The 15,685-nt window shown below is 39.2% G+C and overlaps 2 protein-coding genes across 12 annotated transcripts in view; one reads left to right on the forward strand and one right to left on the reverse strand.

Annotated features, from left to right (window-relative positions):
* The window catches only part of ZBTB33 (zinc finger and BTB domain containing 33), a 33,350-nt gene that overhangs the window by 1,811 nt on the left and 15,854 nt on the right, over positions 1–15,685 (forward strand). For 2 of the 6 annotated variants that reach the window (XM_070606040.1, XM_070606038.1), the window contains exons 2-3: positions 4,261–4,615; positions 6,991–11,989. In XM_070606040.1, coding sequence (XP_070462141.1) covers positions 6,993–9,011 — 2,019 coding nt within the window. In that variant the 5' untranslated portion in view covers positions 4,261–4,615; positions 6,991–6,992 and the 3' untranslated portion in view covers positions 9,012–11,989. Of the gene's footprint in view, positions 1–3,785; positions 4,616–6,990; positions 11,990–15,685 lie in introns of those variants that run through there. The other 4 variants (XR_011536218.1, XM_070606041.1, XM_070606036.1 and 1 more) reach the window with 3 other exon arrangements.
* TMEM255A (transmembrane protein 255A) overlaps positions 12,252–15,685 on the reverse strand; it is a 46,942-nt gene continuing 43,508 nt past the window's right edge. For all 6 annotated transcript variants that reach the window (XM_070606042.1, XM_070606044.1, XM_070606046.1 and 3 more), the window contains one exon: positions 12,252–14,656. In XM_070606042.1, the coding sequence (XP_070462143.1) occupies positions 14,498–14,656 (159 nt within the window). In that variant the 3' untranslated portion in view covers positions 12,252–14,497. The remainder of the gene's footprint in view (positions 14,657–15,685) is intronic.

Below are 15,685 nucleotides of genomic sequence, written 5' to 3' on the forward strand. Positions count from 1 at the left end.
ATTTTTCATTATAGCACTCATTACTATCTGATATTATATATTTAGATAATATATACACTTGTTTATTGTATATCTCTCCCATTATAATCTAAGTTACATGAAGACTGAGACTTCATCTTGATAATGGCTATATCCACTGTGCCTAGAACATTGCCTGGAACATAGTAGGTGCTAAATGATATGTAATTAATGAACAAATGAATGAATGGATTTTTATTGTGTCAGGGTTTATAATAGTTTCATTCTGTCACATATTCATAATCAACCTTGTTGTTTGGTTTTAGTCCTCCATTTAAATAGATTGGCTCGCTGCAAAATGTCCATTCTTAATTCTTTGTTTTGACTCATTTCTTATTTGATTTGATTTCATATTGCAAAGTAATTTTCCGCAAAGGACTCATGGGTAGTATATTCCCTCAATTTTTTTCATGTTTGACATAAGCTACCTGTTGGATTTTTTTTTTGGTAGATTGTATTATTGTTAGCAATTATCTACTCCCTCTTTCCCAGACTCTGGAAGGGTTTAAGAAAAAAAAGAGAATCAACAGTATCAAACAAGTCACTTTAAATAATTGTTGGGATTAAACAGAAAAGGGGATAGTGATGAAAAAGCAAACATATATTTAGCACTTATTGGGATCCAGACACTCATTCATTCAACAGTAGTAACCATATCTATTTACCATTTACCAGGTCAAGGCAGGCTTTACAAATAAGTTAGTGCTTGAGTTGCATCTTTCTGGAAGATCAGTCACTTGCCAAACAACGGGAAAAGCAAAGCGTGGATACAAAAGGAATGGTTATTCCAGGCTCAGGGTTCCAGGCACAGACTTGGAGGCAGTAAACAGCATGCCACATTTTGGAAACTGTAAGCGGTTTGACACTACATGTAGTTAATTCATTTAATCTTCAAAACAACTCTATGGGAAGGTATTATTATCCCTATTTTATAGATGAAGAATCAGACTCAAGGTCATACAGCTATTAAGTGGCAGTACCAGAATCCCAACCCACCCCCATCTGTTCCTCAAGTCTTTGTTTTTTCCACTATACCTTACTGTGTTTCCTTCTTATACTTGTTTCTTCTTATACTTGTTTCTTCTTATACCTAACTGGTTTCTTCTTATACCTTACTAAACATGTGAAGCTAAGAATAACTCAGAGGAAGGGCTGTGGGAGTGAGTGAATATCATTTTTCTTTTTTTAAGATTGGCACCTGGGCTAACAACTGTTGCCAATCTTTCTTTTTTTGTTTTTTTTAAGGATTGACACCTGGGCTAACAACTGTTGTTGCCAATCTTTTTTTTTTTCTGCTTTATCTTCCCAACCCCCCCCCCGTACACAGTTGTATATCTTAGTTGCAGATCCTTCTAGTTGTGGGATGTGGGACGCCGCCTCAACGTGGCCTGATGAGCGGTGCCATGTCCGTGCCCAGGATCTGAACCTTGGGCCGCCGCAGCGGAGCGCGCGAACTTAACCACTCAGCCATGGAGCTGGCCCCTGAATATCATTTTTTATCTTTTATCATCATCAATTAATATATATTAAACACTCACAAGATTCTTGGCATTTTAACACAGGAGAGGACAGTTGCTGCCCCCATAGAATTCATAATCAAGTTCAAACAAGGCAAGCAAGCTCTGACAAGGTGGTTATAAAACCTGATTCCATTATCAGCCAATCAAAAACCTGTCTAGAATGTGAAACAATTGATACTCCAAATCCATTTGATATAGGTTCTTATCTTTAAAATCTGCTGGGTTGTTTGAAGTAGGATTAAGCCTGCAGATAAAAAGAAAGTGAAAGGTAAAATAACTTGTTGAGAAACAGCAAATTAATGAACCTTTCCCATGATCTTGTCCCAAAGGCAATTATTAAGGCCACTCAAGTTTCTTGAGCTGCTCTGTTCCTACCAAGAGAGCTCCTTTCCTGATCATTGGATCCCCTTTAATTATAGGTAGCTTTTAAATTTTAGTTTAGTTTTTGCTGGGTTAGGGGTTGAGCGACATGGACAAAAGGGCAGAGAAGGTTTCCTGCACATTGATTTATCAGGTTTTCATCAGACCTCAGTTGGGGTTCCATACTTTTTTTATTGAGGTCATATTGGTTTTTGACATTGTGTAAATTTCAGGTGTACATTATTATATTTCAGTTTCTGTATAGACTGCATCATGTTCACCACCAGTAGTCTAGTTTTTATCCATCACCATACACATGTGTGGAGCTCCACACTTTCAAAGCCCTTTCAGGACAGGGACAAAGGCAAGACAGTCCTGTTGGCAGCCTTGGTGCTGTTAATGCTGCTGCAAAGAAAATGTATTGAGTCTTCCAATTTACTGAGAGGTAACCAACAAATACTTGATATCAAGAGTGGCAGCTACTGCCACTGTGATCTGTATTTCAAAGATATGCCGTGTTTTAGTTTTAGTGAACTAAGCTACTGAAAGAGAAATAGATCCTAAACTTTCAAGATATACTTTATTTCCTAAGTTTTTTTTTTTTTGGCTACTAAATTTTGGGGGAGGATGACTCAGAAAAATGGTCATTAATCTGCTAATTAGTTTTGTTAAGTGCTCAGTTCCCAGGAATATACTACCATCTGCTTTAGTTTCTTTTACAGCAGAGCACACCTATTTCCTGTGAAATGTCTTTATGTTAAACAATGAAATTTTCATACTTTTAAGTCCTAATCAAAAACCAATAATGCAGTAATTTCTACCAAGTTTTTTTCCCCACAATACAAAATCTTGGAGAAGAGTTAAGGAATTTCATGTGAATTTCTTATTTCTGTGTGAAAATACAACTGTATTATACCACTTTGATGTTTTACTATGTGGCTTCACTTTATTGAGGAGAATGTAGAATAGATTAGGGATGGATACCATCAATGTCTGATTTCATGTTGAAGAAAATGAGATATAGTTAGATCTGTTTTCATTCTGAAATATCCTGATGGACATTTTCAGCAAGACTTTTGTAAGAAGGAAGCACAGGGAAAGGTACTGAAATGTAACTAGGTACAAATTCAAGTTTTTGGAAACTGATGCAATATTATCCTATACATATTTTTAAAAGGAAAATGAAGGTAGAGAATGGCTTTAATTGTTGAAGAAAAAAGCTACTTTTTTGGTTCCTTAGTTGAACATTATCAGTAACCAGCCTAAAGGGGAATATTTTGCTCTCCAAACAAACACCCATTCTGTTGCTTCATTCATCATGCTACTCAGTCGGAAGTGTATTACAAAAGGATTTTAAAAATTACCACAATTCATTCATTTATTCATTCATTAAACAATTATTGAATACCTTCTATGTCAGACACTACAGCCCTCTGAGGAGGAAATGGTATGTAAGTAAAAATAATAAATTAACAATGCACGTGTTAATACTATTCATCTTTCAAGATATAGCTCAAATGGGGCTGGCCCCGTGGCCGAGTGGTTAAGTTCGCGCGCTCCGCTGCAGGCGGCCCAGTGTTTCGTTAGTTCGAATCCTGGGCGCGGACATGGCACTGCTCATCAGACCACGCTGAGGCAGCGTCCCACATGCCACAACTAGAAGAACCCACAACGAAGAATACACAACTATGTACCGGGGGGCTTTGGGGAGAAAAAGGAAAAAATAAAAAAATCTTTAAAAAAAAAAAAAAGCTTTAAAAAAAAAAAAAGATATAGCTCAAATGGTCACATGCAGTTTGCTATTCCCTTTGTACCTTGTACAAATATTTTTGTCCGTGTCTGTGTACCTATATACTGAGCTTTTTGAAAAGGTGGAGACCTTGGCTTATTCATTTTTGTATTCCACAGAACCTCACATAAGATTTGGTACAGATCAAACAGGTGGTCAGTAACCGATAGTTGAAATGAAGGAATTAACATAGTATTGCATCATTTAGTATTCGATTAAGAAGATAGTACTTGTCTAAACAGATTTTTTTCTTAAAAGTAGTTACTCTAATGTAGTTGCTATCTTGCGTTCTAGAACTTGAATTATCATATATCATAATGAGTTGATGAATTTTATTTGATTATATTTATTCCGATTATATTTCAAGGTGGTTTATCATCTCACAAACAGGCTAAGAAAGCGGTTTCAAACTTGCAAAAGAAATGAAACCCGTATATTCTCTCAAAGTTTTTACGCCCTCGCTTACGCTGAATTTGGATGAAAGCGAATAGCTTCCCTCCCCTCCCAACCACTCGTGACTGCGTTACCCCATCTTTCCCTTTCCTTTTTCCCACCCTTTCGCCCTCCGGAAAGGGCCGAACACGCCTGGAGCTTCCCAGTCTTCCTCCGCCCCCTTGCGGAAGGAGCCGAAGGCAGAGTAGGGCGCCGAAGCGGGGCCGCCGGCGCTCGGGCTCTTCCGGAAAGAGCCGAACTGTGCTCGGAAGAGGAGGGCGCCTTTGACTTCAGCGCTTCGCCCCTGCGCTGTGCCCTCTGTCGGCGGCGCCGGGCAGCTGTAGCAGCGGTGGCGGCAGCCGCGTCGACGTCGACCAAGACTGGAGCGACGTTTAAAGAAGGAGCCGAATCGCCGTGGAGTCCGGCTTCTTGTTGTTGGAAGGCTCCCACCCTTCTGCGCGGCCCGACGAGGAGAAGCGGCGGCGCCGGGAAGCAGGTAAGGACCGGCCGAGCCGGGAGAGGCGAGGGAGCGCGCCGGCTGCCTCCGTGCCTGGGCCGCGCCTGCGTCTGCATTCTCCTCACTTGAACCAGGAAGCGGCGGAGTCGGAGGCTCGGCTCCTCCGGCCGTTTCTTTGTGTGGGCCCGGGAGCGAAGGAGGCGACGAGCCGGGAGGGCCGCGGCGCGATCCCCTTCGCGGTCAGGGGCCGAGGGGCTGTCGTGCCTTGGGTAGGCCCGGAGCGTGGGGAGCCCACCACAGAGACCCCCTTGGCTTTTTCCTCGCCCGTCTGCTTTCCTTTTTGTGGCTCTTTTTCGCCTCCTAGCCCCTACTTTGATTTAGAGCTTTTCTGCCAGGCCCATCCTCCCCTTCTGTCCCCTTCCCAGGCCATAACAATGCCGCCTGCTTGGCCTCATCCCCTCCCAACACCCCACCCTCCTGTTCGCCACCTTCTACTTTCCCTGTCTCGCCTTAGTACCCCCGCCCTCGCTCTGCTGTTTGTACTTCCATCTCTGTTTGCAAGAAGCTCCCTTTTCGCATGAATTGGGGTTAAAAACCTCGGTTTCAGCCGGCTGGGTGCAAATGGGGAAGAGGGGGTGGAGGGAGGAAGATGGGGTTCAGCTGCCGCAGGGAGCCGCGTGTTGGTTTGTTTCACTCTCTCACGGATGGCGTTTCTCTCTTTTCCACCTTCACCTGCCCTCGATCGAGGGTTTGTCTCACAGTGATGCGGAATGGCTTTTTCACATTCAGGTCGTAAATCTTGGGGTGGGTTCAGACCGATTTGTGCTGTTGCTGGGCCCACCTTAACGGGGAGGAGGAGGAAACCTAAACAAAATGAAACCAAGTCCTGGTGTCACCTGGACACGTACATTTAATGCATTCTCCCTTTGGAAAAACCCGTTTGCAAATGACAAAAATTGTGAGACCGTATTCAGTAAACCTATCTATTCACTTAAAAGTGACTTCTGTCGAAATCCCCATATTTCGGAAGCCCTGGTTGCTAGCTTCCTGTCCAAAGGTCATCCTTTCTGATGAGTACCTTTATGGTAACCTGGAATCCCTTGGTACTGTTAACGAGCAATGCCTTGTAACAGAGGATGTTTTAAATCCTTGGTTTCTAGACTTTTCGCCTACTTTTTGTTTTTAAGCTATCATTTTCAAAGATTTAGAAGATCTTTGAGATGCCCTCCCTTCCAAGTATATATAACTTAAGCACTGTGACACTGGTATTATTTTTGGTAACTTTAAAGAGAAAGAATATTAGCAATAAAAGTGTTTCTTTACCAAAAGTACTTGTCAGCTAATTGCTAGTCTATATATATATATATATGTGTGGTGTTTTTTTTAACAACTCAGCGTCATTGATACTGGGAATATCTTCTGCAAAGTGCAAAGAAAATGTTTTGGGGGTGGTACACAATAGTGCTTTTTAATAACATCTCCCTCCTTTTCATTAGTAATGTCTTCACTGTTCCAATAAATTTGTTTTCATTTTCACTAACATATTTACTGTAAAAAGTTCTCATACCAATACACATAATTCTTTACCAGCAAAATGAAATATTTCGTGCAAATAAGCATTAAGAAATGGTAAACTTTCCTTTTCCTTTGTCATAATTTTTTTTACAATAGCAGCTGTTGACTTCATTTGGCACTCTGTTTGACATTCTCCCTCTGGAGATTGTCAGGGTAGAGGGGAGGGGAGGGGAGGAGAAGATGAAGAAAGAGGAGAGAGTAAGAAAGGTGTTTCATAGTTTATCTAGATGAGCCACCCCAATTTAAATAAGAACAGAAAAATAGTGGAAAGTGTAGAGGTAATGCTGATTCAGTCATTGGCTACAGGGAGTAGCTTTTGAATATGTTCTTAAAGATAACTTAAAATTTAGGAAGAGTATGTATTTCAGACTCGGTATTGCACACACCAAGGTTTTCTGACGTTTAAATCATTCATTTACACTGAAATAACTCTTACGTGTTCATGATGAAGATTCTTCTTCAAAAAGTTTTAAGACGGTTAAAAATTAACTCTTAACTCTTCTTGAGGAAAAAAACCCCAAATTGGAACTAAGAAAATTAATTCTAATCTTTAAAAGTTGCTTAGTGGTGATGCATGTATCTGAGATTCAAAGGAAGAGATTAGTGTTTAAATCTGTAGATCAATTTAAACCTCTCTTTTCTCGGGGAAGTCATGAGATTTGACACATGGCCCAAAAACCAGCCTGTATGAACAATTGATATAAAAAGTTAGGCCAAACTTTGGTTAAAACTTGAATAAACTATTTAATGATGCTATAGCTTAAATTCTGAATTATAAAGTACTTTTGTTTTTCTTTCTTAATCTTCTCCCATCCCCTCGTCCTCCCTTTCTCTTATAGGCATGGAGAGTAGAAAACTGATTTCTGCTACAGACATTCAATACTCTGGCAGTCTGTTGAACTCCTTGAACGAGCAGCGTGGCCATGGACTCTTCTGTGATGTTACTGTTATCGTGGAAGACCGAAAATTCCGGGCCCACAGGAATATTCTTTCAGCTTCTAGTACTTACTTCCATCAGCTCTTCTTAGTTGCCGGGCAAGTTGTTGAACTGAGCTTTATAAGAGCAGAGATTTTTGCAGAAATTCTCAATTATATCTATAGTTCTAAAATTGTTCGTGTTCGATCAGATTTACTCGATGAGTTAATTAAATCAGGGCAGTTATTAGGAGTTAAGTTTATAGCAGAGCTTGGTGTCCCATTGTCACAGGTGAAAAGCATCTCAGGTACAGCTCAGGATGGTAATACAGATACCTTACCTCCTGGTTCTAGTGACAAGAACCTTGAAATACAAAAATCAAAAGATGAAGCCCAAGATAACGGGGCCACTATAATGCCTATTATAACAGAGTCTTTTTCCTTATCTGCTGAAGATTATGAGACAAAAAAGATTATTGTTACCGATTCAGATGATGATGATGATGATGTCATTTTCTGCTCTGAGATTCTGCCTGCAAAGGAGACTTTGCCGAGTACCAATGCAGTGGCACAGGTCCAGCCTAACCCAGGCGCCGTTGCTATTTCAGATGTTGCACCTTGTGTTAGCAATAACTCTCCCCCTTTAACAAATATCACACCTACTCAGAAACTTCCTACTTCTGCGAATCAGGCAACTCTGAGCCAAACACAAGGAAGTGAAAAGTTGCTGGTATCTTCAGCTCCGACACATCTGACTCCCAACATTATTTTGTTAAATCAGGCATCACATACTACACCACCAAATGTCAGTTCTTCACTTCCAAATCATATGTCTCCTTCAATCAACTTACTTGTGCAGAATCAGCCGACACCAAACAGTGCTGTTTTAACAGGAAACAAGGCCAATGAAGAGGAGGAGGAGGAAATTATAGACGATGATGATGACACTATTAGCTCCAGTCCAGATTCGGCGGTCAGTAATACATCTTTGGTCCCACAGGCTGATATCCCCCAAAATACCACTTTTGATGGATCATTGATACAGAAGATGCAGATTCCTACACTTCTGCAAGAGCCACTTTCCAATTCTTTAAAAATTTCAGATATAATTACTAGAAACACTAACGATCCAGGTTTAGGATCAAAACATCTAATGGAGGGTCAGAAGATCATTACTTTAGATACAGCTACTGAAATTGAAGGTTTGTCGACGGGTTGCAAGGTTTATGCAAATATTGGTGAAGATACTTATGACATAGTGATCCCTGTCAAAGATGACCCTGACGAAGGGGAGGCCAGACTTGAGAATGAGACACCAAAAACATCTAGCAGTGAGACGGCAAACAAACGTATGAAAGTAAAACATGATGATCACTATGAGTTAATAGTAGATGGAAGGGTCTATTATATCTGCATTGTATGCAAAAGGTCATATGTCTGTCTGACAAGCTTGCGGAGACATTTTAACATTCATTCTTGGGAGAAGAAGTATCCTTGCCGTTACTGTGAGAAGGTGTTTCCTCTTGCAGAATATCGCACAAAGCATGAAATTCATCACACAGGGGAGCGAAGGTATCAATGTTTGGCCTGTGGCAAATCTTTCATCAACTATCAGTTTATGTCTTCACATATAAAGTCAGTTCACAGTCAAGATCCTTCTGGAGACTCGAAGCTTTATCGTTTACATCCATGCAGGTCTTTACAGATCAGACAATATGCATACCTTTCTGATAGGTCAGGCACTATGCCTGTAATGAAGGATGATGGTATTGGGTATAAGGTTGATGCTGGGAAAGAACCTCCAGTAGGGACCACATCTACTCCTCAGAACAAGCCAATGACCTGGGAAGATATTTTTATTCAGCAGGAAAATGATTCAATTTTTAAACAGAATGTAACAGATGGCAGTACTGAGTTTGAATTTATAATACCAGAATCTTATTGAACTCCTTTGAAATGACAGAAAGTTTTGGTTTGGATTAAGGGGCAGGGCTTTCAGAAGACCTGTGAAACAAATTAAGGTGGAAACAAGTTAATTTGACCTGCCACGTCATCTGAAGGTAGTCTAGTTGGATCATTTGTTGATAATTTTTAGAAGCAAATTATCCTGAAAGTTTGGGTAGAGATTGAGAAGTTTTTCCTCCCGAGTAACTGTTTATATAGTTAGCTTGAGCTCCTTTAAAAGAGGCAAAACAAGAGCTTGGAGAGATAGTTTCCTGAATAGAATTTGAAGCAGTCTGAATGTTCTTTGAAAATAACTGGAGTTATTAGCATACCCTAGTATATCTTAACAACTTTCCCCTTCCATGTTAGCACTTTACTGCTGAATTCTCAGTTTTCTTAATATTGAGACTATAAATATGTGTTGTGTCCTGTACATGGCATAAAAAGTAAACAAAAACTTGTAAAGTTGTTCTGGAAAATTTCAGAATAAATTTCTGCTTGGTTGTGTATTCTGCTAGTCCAAATGGGTAGCAACCTCCTGCCTCCCTCCCCCCATGAAAATGGCCATGCAGACAAATCTCTCATCTGAAGCATAAATTAGTTTTAGCTAATTAGAATTAAATCCTGCTTTTATTGCCATAGTCTGGAAAAGACTTTGGTGGCTGGACTACTGTATATATACCTTTGCAGTGTGGTCTCTGTGGGCAGAAATACTAATGGAAAACAAATCTCCATAATGCAGACAGGAGGAGGTGAAAAGTTCTGTTGGCTTTTGTTTTAAATTCCGTGCTCTTACGTGACGGAGACAGAGAGTGGAAGTGAATGGAGATTGCTTTTTTGCTCATTATGGTTAAAAATAGTCCCATGAAAATTTTCAAATTTTGATTCTGAAAACCACCAAATAGATATTTAATTATGTGTAAATTTTTATAAATGACAGATTCCATAAATGAGACTCCTACATATTTTGGGCGGGAAGCTACTGGCATATATTTTTAAATGTTCATCTGACTTAGAATCTCTAATAGGAAGTTTTCATTTGAAGTAGTCAAATCAGTGATCTAGTATTTTCCTTTCAGCAAGACCTTTTAGGTTTTTACCCTTCTAAAATAAGTTCCATTCCATCTGCAAATTGCTGCAATTATAGCAATCAGAAACTATATATGGGATGTTATATAGGCTTGTGGATTCCCATTTATCTTGAGAACAATAAATACCACCTTTCTTCCTTTTAAAATGACATATTTAAACACTTAGAAAGTAAAGTCAAAACTTATTGAAGTGCTAGTACTAAAAGGAAGTGGGTCGGAACAAATATATAGCCTAGCATTTATAACAGGATTAACTTGTTGAACTTCTGTAAATGACTTTTTGCAAAGGAAAAAAATTAATAGATACTGAAAAAGGTTGTTGTGCATAGTTATTAGTCATTTGTAACCTTGCTTAAGTATTTCTTAATTCAACATAGATATTTTTTTTCTCCTTAACCATGTATTTTTTAAAATAGTCTATTTCTTGACTTTGAACTTAAAGCTTTAATCACAAATTCTCATGTATACATCATTCATCTGATGGCAAGCTGGATTTAAAGACAGTGGTTTCAGTGTTTAAGTGGGTAGCTGAGGGTATCAGGCATCAGTATTTGCCATAATGCAAGGAGAAAGAACAATAGCATAATCCTTTGCTTACCGGGGACTAGAATGATGTGCCTCTGTTTTCTGTTCTGTGAGTCTAGACCTTCAAACCATTCTGTAAACTAATCCTTGGAAAATTTTAAATTACCTTATAACTTAAGACTGCAATCTCTGGAATCACAATATCTGTTTCCTTTCTGTGTAGATATTGATAACATTATTCTTTGACTGTAGGGTGCACTCTGAAATATTTTCAGTGGAAATTTGTTTTTCATTAATGCTATTTCACCAGTTAGACATAAGTACTTCTACAAGTGGGAATGATACTGATGCCAGCAGAGCTTCCAGACCTTTCAGACTTAATTGCTAGGTAAATTAGTTTGTCATAATAAAACTTGGTAGTATCTATGAGGCCATTATGACAAACCAGGAATTCTATAATGGAAAACTATCCATTCGGAATATTTTAGGTATAATTATTTGCTGCTGCTGTGCTCTATGTAAATTCTGAGTGTGAAATTTGAACTCTCTGCCTACTGAAGGTATCTTCTGGAGTTTTTTTGGGATGAGGAAAACTGGAAAATTAAATTGTATTTTTGCCAGAAGACTCTTACTTGCATGTATGTCAGGGTCTTCAGTTTTTCTAGAATTTTCTGCATCCAAAGTTCGGAATTCATGTGGAATACTCCTTTGGGGCTAAAACCTTTCAGTTCCAGTATTGATTGGGTTGGAAATCTGTAGCAAGTCGCTGTTTAAAACTTATCATGGGGTTTTCCTATTTTATACTTAGCTTTCTGACTGTTGAACTTCCTTTTTTTCTTTCAAGTTGGCTTCAAATTTGTTCCTATGCTAAATTACCTCTAAATATTCTGGATAGGAACTGTTTGAAATAGCAGTTTGTTAAAAGAGATGACAGAAAATGAAAATGTTCAAACTAAGCAAAGATTGTAAAATGCCATAACAATCTTGCAAGATTCACTTTAAAATATATTTTAAACTTGCTCATTATCATTTTAGTGGTAATGAACCCCCACATACACTATGAGGAACTGATGCTGCATTATTTCCGTTGTACCAAAAAGATAAAGTGAATGGTAAAAACGATCAAGGTATTATGTGTTGTCAAGGCATGCATATTCTAAAGAATTAAACGCTAGTTCAGTAGTACTGGCTTCCTCACCTCTGTCACTCATATGAAACCTTGTTCATTTCCACCCAATACTGTAATGTTCATACTTGTACAATCTTCCCTATCATGACTTTAAGTTCTACTTTTTACATTAACCGTTACCTGATATTAGTTCATAGAGCTTCTTATGGCAAAAATAAAATGTTTTAATTCTGATTTTTGAGTGCATTTTTTATAAGATTATCTTTCAGAAATTATATAGACTTTTATATTCTGTTGGTTTTCAGTTTTTGTAGCAGGAGACCGGAGCTGTATTTCTGCTGACAGCATGACAAAATTTCCCTTTAGGTTTTATATGTTGGTTAATTGCATGCCCGTTGTATCTTGAACCATAATAGTCAAAAATGAGTCAGCTGCTGTCAGCTGCTTAGAGCGTTTGTGATACTTTTGTAGATTCCATGAAGACACATGTAATGGCTAAGGAGGAGGATAATTTTATTAATTTGAAACATCACAAAAGCAATCTGGGTTTCCAACATGGCAGTGATACAGATTTTAAGCAACATCCAGTTTATACAGGTTCTGGATTAGTATTTTAATGTTTCATGCCCAGTTGAATACTTTAAAGCAGAATTAGGAATAAAGCAGTAAATATTACAAAATGCAGTCAAGGTACGTATTGGAAATACAAATTCCTTCATTACAGCAAATGTTTTGCAAAAGAGTAAAGCAGCAAATATTTATTTTTCTAAGGTAACATGCACTTTATATAATTCAATGTAATAAAAGAAGCTGCTCAAATTAAGTGTTACAAAATCTATACTGTTTCAAGTTATTTTGTAAAGTAAGAAAAATACATAGAAATGAGTCATAGAATCTTAACACTTTAAGAAATGTGATAAATGTAGGATATACTGTGTAATGGTGCCTTTTAAAAAATTAAATATTCACTAAAGCAAAAGGTAAAGTGTAAACAGCAAAAAATTTCATTGAGTATTACAAGTTGATATTTGTATAGTAAGTCAATTGGTTATTAGCCCCTCTTTGAAATCCAATAGAATTTTAATATGCTCAGAACTGTAGAAAATAATAGTAATTTTATATAACGCAAAAGGATTATAGTTTTTCAGATTTGAAATCTGGATGAGACGTCATTTGTGATACTGAAAGGTAAACTGAATTTTGCAAACGTTTACTGTGAACAATGAGTGCACTTATTGTGCCTTGATAATTCTTGATGGCTGGGTGTCTACAAGGTAGATGGGAGCACCAGCATATGCCTGCTACCTCTAATCCATCAAGTCGGGAGGTAGCGAAATTGACTGGAAAATCTTCCAGTATGTGTTCTGTGTTTGCAGAACTGTCTAATTAGGTACCCTCCTGTAGCCCCTGTATTTTTACATTATGCAAGTGTAGGATTATCAGTCTTCCTTTAAATCAATCAGTTCTCGGGTTAATGTAAGATCGCAGCGAAAGTGTTTATTCTGAAGTGAAGGCATGGGTGCCAAAGTGTTAAATTCATCAGGTTGGTTGTTTAAAGCTATGTGTAATTAAAAGAACTGTACAAATGCCTACCACAGTGTGCCAGATGGGTTTTAAATCTATGATAACACTTAAGAATTTGTCAAGTTGGCTGCATTTGAGGTTTTGTCGACTTAAAGCGGCGTTGTAACTTTCCTAATCTTGAACGCTGTCATGATTGGTCTCAACAGAAAAGGGACCAATAAGAGCAGTGGCATTAAAATACACATGATTCTTTTGGGGTGGGGTGCAGGATACGTGCGGTTTGCTGGGGTTGAAGCACAATATTTGAAGATTAAATAGTCACAAAGATTACTAACAATTCATATTACGACCCAAGAACCTAATCTAGCATTTTTAAACTCTGAATTTTAACCGTAAGATTTCTGTCTCCTGTAGCAAATGTATTTTGTAATACTGCAACATGTAGTAGGACCAGTGTCTCCTAAGTTATCAGATGTATAACTGAGATCTACTTAAAACATCTCACATGTTGCTCCGTGTACTTCAGTGTTTCCAGAACGACCAATCCTGTTCCCCACTACTCGAGGGAATATTGCACTTTTCCCTTTGGGAGGCACCAATCACAAAAGCTGCGCTGGATGATCACAACAGCCATTTTTACAATACTCACAGAGAAGAAAGGAGTAAGAGAGATGGGCAGCTTTTTTCAACATCCAGACACAAGCAAACAAAATCTTAGCCAGAACTTTCTCTGTTGGAACCACCATGTAGCCCCATCATCTGGGAAATTTTCCTTAGGGACTGGCTTTAGTGGTAGGGAAAGACAGGGCCTAGAAGGCAGGTGCTTCAACCAAGATGCTAGAGTGGCAATCTGCCAAGGGCCTGAGGACAACACTCTATTTACACGAAATGAAACAGATGGAAAACCACGCTTCTGCTGAATACAGAGGTGGAGCCATAGGATTAACACAGGTCCAAACGTGACAAGCTTCTTGCTGGGATGACTCCCCAGCCTTGCTTAGAGTGTGTGCGCTGCCCTTCTTGGAAGTGCTGGGTTTGGCCTAGCCACCCCTGCTCTGCACTAATAACGAATAAGCATCCCTATCTTTCCCTAGCCTGGCAGGCTTTTGTAAAACTTTATGCATAAGAATCACACTTTAAATTTTGTACCCTACACACTTCCACTAAAGCAGAAATACAAAAGCCACAATGATCTCAATAGCCAGCAGGCGTTTCTCTTTAGGGGCTGTAAGGTGGTGGCTTTTCAAAAGGTGGATAGTAGGGTGGAGAATAGCGGGGTGGTGCGCTGGAGGACCACATGTAGCTGGGCGAAGGAGAGGCAGACTGGGGCTCATCAGAAAGTCCAGAGGGAGGAGAGGATGGAAAGACACTGGAATGCTGTGTAATAAAAATAAAACATCAGTTTAGGCAATCACGTTGCAATTCCCCCAAGTCAGTCTGTCATTTAAAAATGAATATGGACTAAGTAAGTTTCTATTTGGAACAACAAAGAGTTCCTAAACCTCACAAAGTTAACGAGGGGCATGAAACTGAGGTGGTCCCACTTTCTCCGAGTCACTTAGGCTGCAAGACTCATGCAAACATACCTTGAAATCCTCCTCCCTCTTCCTTTGAACCCAACATCCAGTCAGTTACAGAATCCTGTTGCTCCCACCTCCGTGTTGTCCCCTGAATCCATCACTCCCTTTTCCTCATTTATAACTCAAGCCTTCAATACCTCTCCCTTGAGCTATGGCAACAGCATCCCAGCCAGTCTTCAAAAAGATAGTTTGGGCCTTAAGAACATTTGAGGTTAAACCATTAATACCTGGGAAGTTTTTTGCTACAGGAATATATCACAGAGCTCATGTCATAGATAAACAAAAAACAAAACGAAAACTAAGGTCAGAGAGGTTAAATGGCTTTCTTGGATCTTCTAACAATTTCTGTTTCATCTTAACTTTGCCCCACCCCGCCACCAAATGCAGGGTAGGTTGGAGAGCAGAGAGGAACAAAGGCATGGAGATGAGAATACCAATGATAAGAATGAGGAGCGCTGTGTGAGGCTGCAGAGACACTGAGGATTCAAGTTTACTCTGTTGTCTAACTTTTGTAGTCTTTGGGAAGGGAACAGATTTGGACTGAAGAAATACCCAGTGAATCGGCATGTTAGGAGTCATTTGCCACTTCTCCCTCCAAGGCCCATGTATACCTTTGACCCTAGTGATTTTCCTGCTTAAGGCAAGTTGGTCTGTTTTGTTCACTGCTGTGTCCCCCCACCCCAAGCTCAGAACAGTGCTTAGCAAGTAGCACACGCTCAGTAAATGTTGAATGAGTGACAATGACTTCAGGAGTATACAAGATGAACTTGACATGTTTTGTAAAACTAAAACGTATTTTCAAAGAGTATGATCACACCTTGTGGGT

The sequence above is a fragment of the Equus przewalskii genome, chromosome X, assembly GCF_037783145.1.
Source record: "Equus przewalskii isolate Varuska chromosome X, EquPr2, whole genome shotgun sequence".
In the NCBI taxonomy this organism is placed as follows: domain Eukaryota; kingdom Metazoa; phylum Chordata; class Mammalia; order Perissodactyla; family Equidae; genus Equus; species Equus przewalskii.